A 12,470-nucleotide genomic window follows, 5' to 3' on the forward strand; every position below is an offset into this window, starting at 1 on the left:
AAATGCCACCACGTGGTTGTATCCCCCTCGGAACACCGCACCAGCCAGGGAGGAGGCGAGTCCGTCTCCCACTGAGGTCCTCACCAGGCTGCCGAAACATCCGCCAAGAGCAGAACTGCGCGGTCCCTCAGACTCGCCATTCGGCCCCTCCGAACCACCACAAACATCTGGACACTACCAGAGTCGAGTTTTGTGGCCGGACTTTTAGGTCGTTACAGTAATTATTCATAATTACAAAATTTATTGTATAATAATAGTGCTACATGAAAATGGTGCTTAATTGCTTGGTCGATACAAATTCACTGTCTTCTGAGCTAAATTGAGAAATCGTAAAATCTTGCGTGGACGAGATATTACAATCATAAGTTTTAATTACCTAAGTGATTTAAGCGAGAGTAAAAAAAAGAGTGGGTACATCGCGCAAAATTTTTAAATACAATTTATGAATGAAGTGCATGACTACAAAGAGAAATTAGATTAGCCAACATGAAATCAAGAGAACTGTCAATGCAACAAATACCCGGTGACAATACGTATTACCGGATCCCTGACCAGGACAACAGGGATACGATCTGTCGAAAACATTATTTTGATTTCTCAAGTCAAAAAGCGCTTGCAAAGTGTTTTCGTCCAACGGATTGCAGTCGATATTCCGAAATGTGATGTTAAAATCTTCCTCAAAAAATTCCGGAGAGATTTTCGAGATGCGATTGTTGCATACGTCGATTTTGACAAAACGATGATGTTGACATATTTCTGGAGGAATGAATTCAATTCTATTATTTCTCAGCTGTATATCAATAGTTGTAGCGTTGGACCCGTCGAAAGCGCCCTTGTCGACAGTTTCTATGCAGTTACTACTTAAATCAATAGAAGCTTTTTTGTGCTCCAAAAACCCAAAAACATTCTTTGGGAGTTTCAAAATCACATTTTCGATGGCTTTGAAGTCGTACAGTTGTGGCAAGCCGACGAAACTCCGCGGATTCAGTTCTTTCAGTTGATTTCCGTTCAGACGTAAGGTTTTGAGCCGTGACAAGTTAGCGAAAGCTTCTTCTTCTATTGTCGTAATTTTGCTCTCACATAGGAGCAAGAGCGTGATTTCGAGATCGTGAAAAGTGTGTTTCTTTATTGTTTGAAATTTTCCATGGTAAATCTGAAGCTCACTGTCCAGTCCCTTACCTTGCAAAAAATTCGTTTCGATTTCGACCACGTTCCTGGCCCGGATTACGAGAGAATTGAAATTGTCTAGTTTATCGAAGATCTTGCTGCAGAGGATTGTAATGTTCCCAAGTTCAACTTCCGTTCCTATGGTACTGCCAGTTCCCATTTGAAAATAATTGTACTCCACTTGATTGCTCTGAGCTTTACTACATCCTGAAGAACTTTCAGTAGAGACGCAAGAGATGAGGTAAAACACAACGTAAATGGAGCTCGACATCGTGGTGACTAACGATGGTTGCTAACGATATCATTTAGCATGGTAAGTGTTTCTAACAGCGTTTCCTTGACCTTTTGGTAAAAGCAGTAATTTACCTTTTCTAATCAATTGCATGAACGATAGAAAAACAAAAGATGAATACGTACTTCCAAATTGTTATAATTTGGAGGATTAATAGTGGACCTGAGATAGATCCTTGCGTAGCACTTTTTCAAAATTCTTGTTTTTGTCATCAAATTTATCTTGATTTTATCACATTTCAAATTTGGTTCAAGAACACAAAAACTCAGTGAAGGAAGAACCAAGAACCACGTCGCTACTAACTAAGATTATCGCAACTCCACAACTTACCTTGCTAGTCTCACAAAAAAGGGACATTGTAAAACCTACTGCTAAGTTTGGTATCTTTCTTACAGCTTTAGAACAATTTTTTTTTTGTACAAAAAAATAATACAAAACTAATTGGCAAAATATCGTAGATCTATTTTTTGTTGAAATAATCCATTTGCAACATAAAAGATCCAAGAAGCGACTGTGACACGTGATACCACCATTCAAGCCGGTTGTTCGACACAACTGTTAACTCCCTTTTTATATTTTGTATTTTGACAATCAAATCAAGGTGTCATAGCCTACTTTAATTATAAATTTAAATGATCTCACGGTGGCTTGTGGTACCAAAATTAAGAATACATTAATAAACTTTCTTCACAACTGTTGAAACCGGGGGGCCAGTGATAGATTCCTGTGGGACTACAGGTTTTTGAACGTGCACATTTTGAAAACGTGTATCGCGATAAACAAAAAATCAAAGAAAAGGAAAGAAAAGGCTGTCTGGTAAGGTAAAGAAATTTTCCTTAGTCAGTTTGTCAAACTTTTTCAATTAATATTTATTTGTTACGAGTAACAATCACGAATGTCTAACAGATCTATGCGGGAATAATATTCGCAATGGCACTATACAATTTGGAGTTTTCTTTAATAATAATTACTAGAGGTCGCCCAGCGGCCGAAATTCAACCGTTTTCATTAAATTTTTAAGTTTGAATGTTACTGAGGTTTTTTTTTTATCAAAGAGTATACCTCTATAATTATCGCATATAATTTTTTTGAATTTTGTTCTATTACGTCAGCTGTTAGCGTTTACAAATACGTCATTATGCCCTAATTTTCGAGTTATTTGAAAAATACGAACGATAGGAAAAATGAGGTATAGTTTGGCTATGCCATATTTAAAAAACAATAACGCGTTTTTTGACATTTCGTTAGGTTTTTTAATGTTATACTGGCCAGGTTTCGCCAAGGCTACACAGTTAATTTGCCTATCTTTTTCAAATTATATAAAATTGAAATAAAAAATTTATACAAAAAATAAAAAATGAAATAAAGCACACGTGTTTCGTATTTTTTATACCTATATTTTTTATTGAAACAAAAAAACCGGACGGTTAAAAAAAATGTCCGTTGAACTTAAAATAAAATTTCATCGTTTGCTAAATGCCCTTGGCCGTTATATTCGGAAATATAAAATCTCAAACCATGGAATGATGATCGAACGCTACTTGCTGCGACGTACAATAGAAAACTGGCTGCCTCAATAAAATTGCAATTTTTTCGAATGTTTGTTTTTGAGACTTATTTATTGTCATCGCAAATGCAGCTATAATTGGAAATTGACTTCTTTGAAAATTAAATGATAAAATAGTACGTGGAATCAAAATTTTCTTATTGCGTTCGGTTCCAGTTAAAACTTCGCAATCAATAGCATTGCGATGCATAAACTTGATGCGTATTCTTGTTCCATAGACTAATGCTTCCTAATCAACTTTCAATACTAACTTATCTGGTGGCAAACCACTAATAGTCAAAGAATTTTGTATTTCACTCCGAAGAGTTTTTTTTAATGAATAATCTAAATAAACTCCCTCTTGGAGTGGATTTCACTGCGGGGGATTAAATCAATTACAAATCAGCCACTCCGCATTCGCTCCAAATTCACTCCGCATTTACTCCGCTAATTTTTTACAGTGTATGAACGTAATACACAGGTGTCCCCGAAAAAGAATTTGATTTATCGGAGGATTTTAATTATTTATATACCAAATTAAATGGCCCTAAATAGGCTACAAAAAACCCTAATAAATTCACATATAGGTCCAAGGACTTCAGGGCTAAACTGTCAAAATATTTTTTTTTCAAATGCGAACAGATAATTTTTTTAACACTTCTGATAGAGATTTTTTATTCTAAAAAGAACAGTGTATCATAAGTGTACACTTACTTAACCAAAAACCAAAAAAAAGTTAAAATGCTACTATTTTCGATGCTTAAACTGCGCTCTGTACGTGCAATCCCAAATGTTATTACTTATTACATATTTGTCATTTGTTTTTCCAACTAACTTAATTTGGTTTAATTTATTACATTGTAACGCAATGAATTTTGATAGCTTCTCGCTTGATGCTCGTCATTTGTTTCAAAATGTAGTGTTTTTTTTTTTCTTATATGAGGTTACACATGTCATACATTGCTGTTTTCAGAATAAAAATCTCTATCAGAATTACTAAAAAAAAGTATGTGTCCGTATTTGAAAAAAATATTTTGACAGTTTAACCTTGAAGCACTTTGGGAGGATACGTGAATTTAGTACGCCATTTTAAAGCTTATTCAGAACCATTTAATTTGGTGTATAAATAATTAAAATCCTCCCATAAATAAGGGAGCTACGGATTTGTCTCTTTTTTTGGGGACGATCTGTATATTTTACATAAATTTTATCTTTCTGCACTCCTTCTCCACATAAACTTTAACTATGCCAAATCTCACACTCCTCCGTGCGCCCAATTTACTTAAAAAGGGGTACAAAGGTTTTCCTTTACGTATTAATATATAGATTATAACGAGCGATCATTTAAAAAATAAATCGAGTTTGCTTTGGAGCCTATGCTATAGCATGGGTTGCCATAGGTAACACGCCGACTCGATTTATTTTTTAATTGATCGCATCGTACATTGATTTGTAAACTCGCTCTCACTTTCCATCACACGCACAAGTTTCATAAAGAGGTTAATGAAGAAATAAATTAAGTGGAGTTGTAGTTTCAGAGTTTAAAGAAAAAAGCTAGTAATGTTTCGGTGTTGTTTTCAAAGAAGAATAAAATTTATTGCTTAATAATAGTGTTACAGGAAAATGGTACTTAGTTACTTGATCGATACAAATTCACTTGCTTGTGAAAAAGCGTGAAGTCTTGCGTGGAGAAGTTATTACATGCAAGCAAGGACATGAACTACTTGCACACTTTATGCATCAGAACGAAAAGGAAAGAGAATACGTCGTGCAAAATTTTTGAATACAATTAATTGAGACCTATGACTGACCCTTGAGGAATACCCTATATCGTAGTCCAAATAGAAAATGTTGTCCAACGCTTGGGTAATTAAATAAGGTGTGTAACTACAAAAAGAAATTAGATTGGCCAATATGAAATCAACACCAGTGCAATAAAAATTGGGTGACAGTACGTGCTATGGGGTTCGTGACTAGAACAACAGGGAAACCATGTCGCGGAAAGATTGTTTTAAGTTTTCCAATAGAAAAGCGCTTGCAAAGTTTTTTCGTCCAATGGATTGCAGTCGAGATTCAGAAATGTCAAGTTAAAATCTACCTCAACATATTCCGGAGAGATATTCGAGATTCTACTGTTAGACCGGTCGAATCTGACCACACGATGATGTTGAAATATTTCTAGAGGAAGGAATTCAATTCTATTATTCGTCAGAATTAATATGACATTTGTAGCGTTCGACCCGTCGAAAGCTCCCTTGTCGACAGTATCTATGCAGTTACTACTTAAATCAATGAAAGCTTTTTTGTTCTCAAGAAACTCAAAACCATTCTTTTGGAGTTTCGAAATCACGTTTCCCATTGTACTGAAGTGGTGCAGCTGTGGCAAGCCGACAAAACTCTGCGGATTCAGTTCTTTCAGTTGATTTCTGTCCAGGATGAGGATTTTGAGTTATGACAAGTTAAGGAAAGCTTCTTCTTCTATTGTCGTAATTTTGTTACTAAATAAGGACAAGAACGTGATTTCTTGATTGTAAAAATTGCGTTTCTTTATTGTTTGAAATTTTCCATCGTGAATCTCAAGACGACTGTCCAGTCCCTTACTTTGCAAAAAATTCGTTTCGATTTCGACCACGTTTGTGGCCCGGATGGAGACAGACATGAGATTATGAAGTTTATCGAAGATCTTGCTGCAGAGAATTGTATTGTTCCCAAGATCAAGATCCACAATTAGCACATTATCTCCAATTTTTAGGATATTGCCAGTTCTCATTTGAAAAGTTTCAGAATTATTGGTAAAAATTGAGTACTCCACTTGATTGATCCGAGTTTTACTACATCCTAAAGAACTTTCACTAGAGACGCAAGTGATGATGTAAAACACAACGTAAAGGGAGCTCGACATCGTGGTGACTAACGCTAACGATAACTTTTTGCAGGTAATTGTTTCTAACAACGTCCCCTTGACATTTGGTTAAAAACAGTCATTTGTCTTTTCTATGCAATTGCGGAAACCACTGAAAAACACAACATGAATACTTCCAAACAGTTATGATTTGGATGGGTTAGTACTGGACCTGAGGTAGATCCTTGTGTGACACAAAATTCTGGTGTTTGTTTATAGATTTCTTAGTCAAACCAGTCTAATTCAGTGTTGAATAAATTGATAATAGGGTGAGAAGTAAGAAGAGTGAGTTGTTATCAGGTCGGTTACTGGAAATATTAGTACAGAAGGAATGAATTATTCAAGCAGCTTATCATTATTATCATTCAAATAAAAAAATTTCTTACACAGTCTAGGACTGGTTTACAAATCTATGAGGGGCATGATGACCAACTCAATAGACCAATGGCTTAACGTGACTTCCGAATCACGAGACAGAATAGAGGCTTTTTTTAAATTTCGCCCTGGGTCGGAATCGAACCCGCGACCCTCGCGTCCCTGAGCCGAAACGGACTCTCTTAGGCTATATTCTGCCTATTTTATATTTATATTATTGATGGGCTCAATACAAAACCTTGTGGAATACCGTCGCATCTCTCTTATCTCTCTCTCATTACCACACATGTAGTCACTGCCTTATAGTCATTAACACTTTAATTAATCATAATTAATCATTTACACTTCTTCTAACGAAAAAATTTCGGTTACGTCATTGCGATAGTCGAAAATCGCGCCTTTTTGTATGTCCATAGAAATGGTTCAAGTGGCTTTTTTTTCTGAGCGGAGTAGAAATACTTCAAGTCATTTGAAGCATCTGTCATTTATCAATTACACGAAATATTTAATTAATAAATTTTCTCCATTAAAATAAAGCCTCTAAAGAGCGAAATAACGAAATTATTATCCAATATTTAACCGCTTCCACTGTGGTTAAAGAAGAGCCACCGTTGTGGGCCTGTGGGCGTGTCCATGGATGTCAGATCAGATGTGAAATGTCAAAAATAGCGCAAGATTGCCCTTCAGTGTTAATAAGTAATCAGTTGTAAGTTGAAATCGTTTGATATTTACGTTTTGATAATGTTTGTTATATTCAGCGAATAACTGAAGCATGTCCGATGCTATTGAAAACGAAATGCACGGCGACGCCTACAGAATTGATGCAGATCGCGGCAAACTCAATGCAGATCTAATCTTACTAATATTATGGAAAGTTCAAGTACCAATAATATTACGAAGGAAGTAGGAATTACTAGTGCCTTAAAATTTGAAAATTTGAAAATACCAAAGCTAACTAGATGACAATCATTTTGTTCCACCCTGTATAATATTTATAATTTTGAATTATTGTGATCAGTTTTGCAATTTTTTGCTTCATTATTTACAATATTTCTAAGAAGTGATTTTATGTCAATTTTACGTCAAATAACATACACATGGCAACCTGGCTTTGATTGTTCTTTCTTATTTAGACGGATACAACAAAAGTGAAATATTTCTCTTCGCTATCGTTGCAAATGTTCTTCAAATTTATTTTGATTTTATCGCATTTTGGTTCAAGAACAAGACCTCGGTGAAGGATGAACCAAGAATGACTCCACGCCGTGACTAAGTTTTTCATGAATCCGTTTAGTGTTTTCTAAATAAGTTGTATCGTTGCAAAAGTTGTTCATAAATAAAAGGAAAATTATCCAAGTCTAATATTTACGAAATGGGTGGTAATGAAACAACTATTCAGCTATAATTTTCACAAATTTGGTAATCTTTATTAAAAATTGGATAAGTGGACCATAACAAATGTTTTTATTAGACCCATAAAACATCTAGATTCTAGAGAGTTAACTGGACTGGAGAATGGATAGTTTGGTTGCATTAAGGTTTAAAATAAATGAATTAAAAATGCTTGATTTTTTAGAAAAAAAGAAAAGAAACAAATGCCTATTATTGGAACAATTCCAAGAAATTTTTAGGAAAATGTCAATTTGTAAAAAAAAATTGTTTTGGTTGTCGAAGTCTTCAAAATCTCAGAAATTAGCATTTTTATAGAGGAATAAATTAATCAAAAAACGTATTCACCAATACCATTTACTAGGGATAACAGTAGTTAGTAGTTAGAGTTGAAAATGTGAACCTACTACTTAAAATAGTTAATTAGAAATGTATGTGTGGTTCCCTGACGGATTCTTAGAAAACTTCAGATACATCTGTCACCTCAGATCTAGCTTCAAGCAAGTGCGGAATCAGCAAGTCTCATTGGAAGTTAGTCAACATTAGTTAGTGATTAGTATTTAAATTTGTGCAAAAACTTTAAAATCACATTGTCAAGGTAAAGCAAAATAAGACTCTTAAAACACCTATTCACCAGTATGGCGCGGCGAGCGGCAACCCCCCAAGGTCGCAAACTCAACAATATTAATAATATGCCTGATAGAAGATACCTGCCAAGTATAAACTTTTCTGTACCTTTTGCAAGGTAAAACTCCCTATTGATTGGATCAAGATGCAAGTACGTGCTTTTGAAATTGTGAAAAGTGTGTTTTTTATTGTTTGTATTTTTCCATCCCAAATGCCAAGATCAACGCCCAGTCCCTTACCTTGCAAAAAATTCGTTTCGATTTCGACCACGTTCTTGGCCTGGATAAAGATAGACTTGAGATTATCTAGTTTATCGAAGATCTTGCTGCAGAGGATTGTATTGTTCCCAAGATCAAGTGTCACCTCTACGGTATTATATTCCGTTCTTATGATACTGCTAGTTCTCATTTGAAAAGTGGCAGAATTCTTGTTGAGAATTTTGTTCTTTACTATTAGGATGTTGGTTTCAAAATCCTAGGCGCGAAAAATAATTGTGTCCTTTGACAACACGTTTACCGAGTACTCGGAAATTCCAAAATTTCTTGAGCGAATTCGTTTCCATTCCTCTTCGCAAAGAAACTGATAATGATGGTACCACAACAGGTTCCAAAGTCGGCAAGTTGTAAAACGACAACATGTACAACTTCTTAAAGATAATCAAGTGTCCACGTCTTCCTGTTGGAGCAGTTGGTGATGGTACTGTGAAAGATGTCGCAGGTGTTTGTACTTATATGTTTTTGCTACTTTGCAAACATGTGTGGTACTGGACTCTTATCAGTATGATGTTTACAAAATAAGTAAGAACTTCAAGTGCACCACTTTATTTTTTAAATTTACAAAATTATATCGTTAGGTGTGCATCAACTAAAATGTTAATGGTCAAATGTTGGAAAGAGCGATTTGTACAGAAAGTGATAGATTAGAAGAAAAATTCTAGGTTGAATTGTTTTCAATCTAGCCTTGTTTCCTGTTCACGATACACCAGGAAGAACAATTATTGAGCTGATTAAAAAAAAACAGCACGATTAATTAACATTTTTAAAATGTTGGTGTAAATGCTCTTGATCTTACGATCGATCTAGATGTCCTCACCTGAATTACTTAAAATTTTTGTTTATTTTCAATATCGACTGATTGGAAATTGCAGTAATTGACGGTGTTTGATTTGCATAACTGTTAATTAAATTATCTGCACTTATTTTACGAGTATGTCTTCTGAAGGGTCAGCTACATCGACTGCTTTGCCGCAAGAAATCCGAAAAAGATTCTGGTGATATCATTGATATTTTACCACCCACGCAGCAAGCAACTAATTGAAATTCCAATCCTTATCAGAGCACCATCTTCTTTCTTCAAAATCAGTTATACTTGTTACGATAATTGTCCCGTCGACGAATCATTTGCATGTACGGGTAAGTTTGAAGTAATTATGGATTATGATAATGTGCTTACAATTATTATTATGTTTATGGATCATATCCCACTCTGAAAACTATATCGAATATAACTAAGTACAAAAACATAAATCAGAAGGGCCGTTTTCAGTTTTGTAATAAATTACAACAATTTGCCATTTTGTATGTAAATTGTTCAGTAAATGGTTTGTGGCTTTTAGGTAGAATATTGTTGTTATTATTATTATTATTAGAATCCGTGACATAGAAGCGCATGTTTTCTATATTTGTGTTGGCATCTCTGAAAAATTGCCAAGCCTCATCATGGTGTCATTGTCATTCCTTGATTCGTGTCTTAGGTTAGATTTTGAAGTTTGTGTTAATGTGTGATAACGACAGTTTAAATTTTTTTGACTTTTGGGTTGAAACATTTGAATTTGAAAGTAGACTATGCCAACATAAAAATGTAAATATGTTGCCAACCTAATAAAAAGAAATCACAAACATTGGTATTCCCGTATTAAAATGTATAGCTTCTTCAGGGTTTCAGGTGTCCCACAAGAATCACTGCTTGACCCTTTGCTATTTAATACCTTTTTGTTGCTTATTAACTGTTGTCAAATCTTGTACTGCACGGAAGCTTTAGAACAAAATACTCTTATTTTTATACAATAAGTTCATTTCACAAAAAGCTTTTGCCGATTACATTTATATTTTCCTGCTTATTTACGCCCAGGAAAATTGAATTTTCCGGACTAGTACTGTAAAGACTTTACAAGACGCAAAATAAATTTTTTCGATGTTTTTTACTTTGTAACTATAGTTGCCAACAAAATTGACAAACTTGATTTTTGTGGTATTTGTAAACATTTTTTCTAAAATTTGTAAATTTTTTTTACGATTTCCAGAAAAATTTAATACAAGACACGTCAGTAAAATCTCTTACTTGACTCGGAGCTTTAAAATACTCGGCACAAAGTGCCTCGTATTTCAATTTAGCTCCCCTTCAGTAATATGAGATTTTCCTGACTTTTATGTAAATAACTATTGACTCGTCATTCATTTTTGACATTTTTTCTCAATCCCTTACACTCTTACCATGATCCGATGTGTTAGATTACACTACAATTTGTTTGAGTGTATTGGAGCCAACAAATTTCTATCGCTTCTATTTGATTATATTTTATTTCATTTCACAGAGATTAAAAAAGTACAATTAGCGAAGCTAAAGCCTTCCAAAAGGCACCAAACTGATTAATGACTTTGCGAAGAGAAATTCTGGCTAAGAAATTAATGATATTGAGCCGTATTTTTCTCCGTAGCAATCGCCACAGAGCATCATCCAGTTCTGAACAATTTTCTTCCGCTCTTGGTCCATCTCCCGACTGAAAGCTGGATTGGCTTTCTAAAGGCATTTAGGTGTAACAAAGAATCAACCAGTTGTGTTAATTACTTTTATTATGCTTCAGTTCAGTACAAAGAAAGGAGAAAGCAACAAAGCTCAGTTCAGTAAAGCATAAACAGATGTGTCGCGAAAAGATGCCACCTCTTATACGCCTTCGAAGAGCTCTGTGAGAGGCACTTTGCTCAACAAATTATTGAAGATGTCGCTATAAGCCTGCGCATAAGAGTCTCCATATGCGTACTGGAGCATAATGAAGATTTCCTTCGACTTCTTGGTTAGCGCTCGACTGTAAGCGTCATTCAACTCTTTGTCCTCAAATAAGTTTTCGAAGTAAAAGGTCATCGACTCCGGTTCCATAGTGATTTTGCTACTGACCACCTTCAAGTATCTCGCCCCGTTCTTGGTGTACTCCTCGAATTTGAAAATGAGGGTGTACAAGACATTGTCTGAAACGTGACTTCATTGGTCGAACATTTTTCCCAAGAGAAACCACTCACATGCTTTGACATTTGCGAGTCCTGCAGCGTCTATCGGCAACAGGAACATGTTGCCCTACCTGATAATCGAGCAAGTACCGAATTTCTGGATTCACCAGCCGGATGGTCAAGGTTAGGTCGTCAAAATTCATTCTGAAATATTTTGGCTGTAGACTCTGAAAGTGTTCCGTTGGTGCTTACGTTGCTTTGGTGGAGGTGATGTTGGTGCGTCCAGTAATTCGATAGTTGGTGAACTTCTGGTCCATGCTGACGTTGATTCCAGAGTTGAGCGTGACGGCAGGGATCAGGAAAGGCTCGAAGCTCGGCAGGCCGTACTCTTTGATCGGTTTGCTAAGCTGGCTGACAGCGTTCTGGATCGCCGAAGACAGGCAGTCGTTGAAGTTGGATTTTCTCTTGTCGCATCTTTGGAACGTCGAAGCTGGAAGGTTAGAGCGTTAGGTGAAGTCGTAGCTGTTGGAAAATGGATTTACGGAGCGACAGAGAGTTGGAGCTGTGCACTAAGCAAAAAACGGAGAACAGCATCAAAAGCTTCATTTTGGCACGGTGCAGTTGCTGATGGAACTGAAGAGCGTGGAGATTTGCTTGTATTTATATCAGTTCTAGGGTATTGAAGCGTTTCTGCAAACTTGTTTCATAGTGGACCTTCGTTGGTAATTGCAAATATGCCAACTGGTGTGCTGGTGCTGGCTAAAAATATAACTAGAATTAAATAACGTAACTGCAGCTGACACTGAATTTTATCGTAAGTGATTTGCTTTTCTTTTTCTCTTGTACTAAAGCACCACGCATTTATTACCGTGGACTGGATTTTATGATTGTTTATTTATTTGGTAGATTGCATTTAATTGCATACTTGATTCACATTACTTTTTGTAA

General features: G+C 35.5%; 2 protein-coding genes across 2 annotated transcripts; both read right to left on the minus strand.

The window, feature by feature from the left end:
• Positions 1–11,241: 11,241 nt before the first annotated feature.
• On the minus strand, positions 11,242–11,643 carry LOC138128257 (protein takeout-like). Its single transcript, XM_069044444.1, has 2 exons — positions 11,595–11,643; positions 11,242–11,543 (listed from the first exon to the last, which is right to left on the minus strand). Exons 1-2 carry the CDS (start codon positions 11,641–11,643, stop codon positions 11,242–11,244), a joined length of 351 nt encoding a protein of 116 aa, XP_068900545.1.
• A 127-nt stretch (positions 11,644–11,770) lies between these two features.
• LOC138128258 (uncharacterized) lies at positions 11,771–12,214 on the minus strand. Its single transcript, XM_069044445.1, has 2 exons — positions 12,065–12,214; positions 11,771–12,012 (listed from the first exon to the last, which is right to left on the minus strand). Exons 1-2 carry the CDS (start codon positions 12,126–12,128, stop codon positions 11,771–11,773), a joined length of 306 nt encoding a protein of 101 aa, XP_068900546.1. The 5' UTR covers positions 12,129–12,214.
• Between the last annotated feature and the right edge of the window lie 256 nt (positions 12,215–12,470).

The sequence above is a fragment of the Tenebrio molitor genome, chromosome 4 (assembly GCF_963966145.1).
Source record: "Tenebrio molitor chromosome 4, icTenMoli1.1, whole genome shotgun sequence".
Taxonomy (NCBI): domain Eukaryota; kingdom Metazoa; phylum Arthropoda; class Insecta; order Coleoptera; family Tenebrionidae; genus Tenebrio; species Tenebrio molitor.

Coding starts and splice junctions, on each gene's coding strand:
- LOC138128257 (XM_069044444.1), bottom strand. CDS start 11,643: ATGTTCCTGTTGCCGATAGACGCTGCAGGACTCGCAAATGTCAAAGCA. Junction 11,544..11,594: donor ACTCGCAAATGTCAAAGCAT/GTGAGTGGTTTC, acceptor GTCACGTTTCAG/ACAATGTCTTGTACACCCTC.
- LOC138128258 (XM_069044445.1), bottom strand. CDS start 12,128: ATGAAGCTTTTGATGCTGTTCTCCGTTTTTTGCTTAGTGCACAGCTCC. Junction 12,013..12,064: donor CTCCAACTCTCTGTCGCTCC/GTAAATCCATTT, acceptor CTAACCTTCCAG/CTTCGACGTTCCAAAGATGC.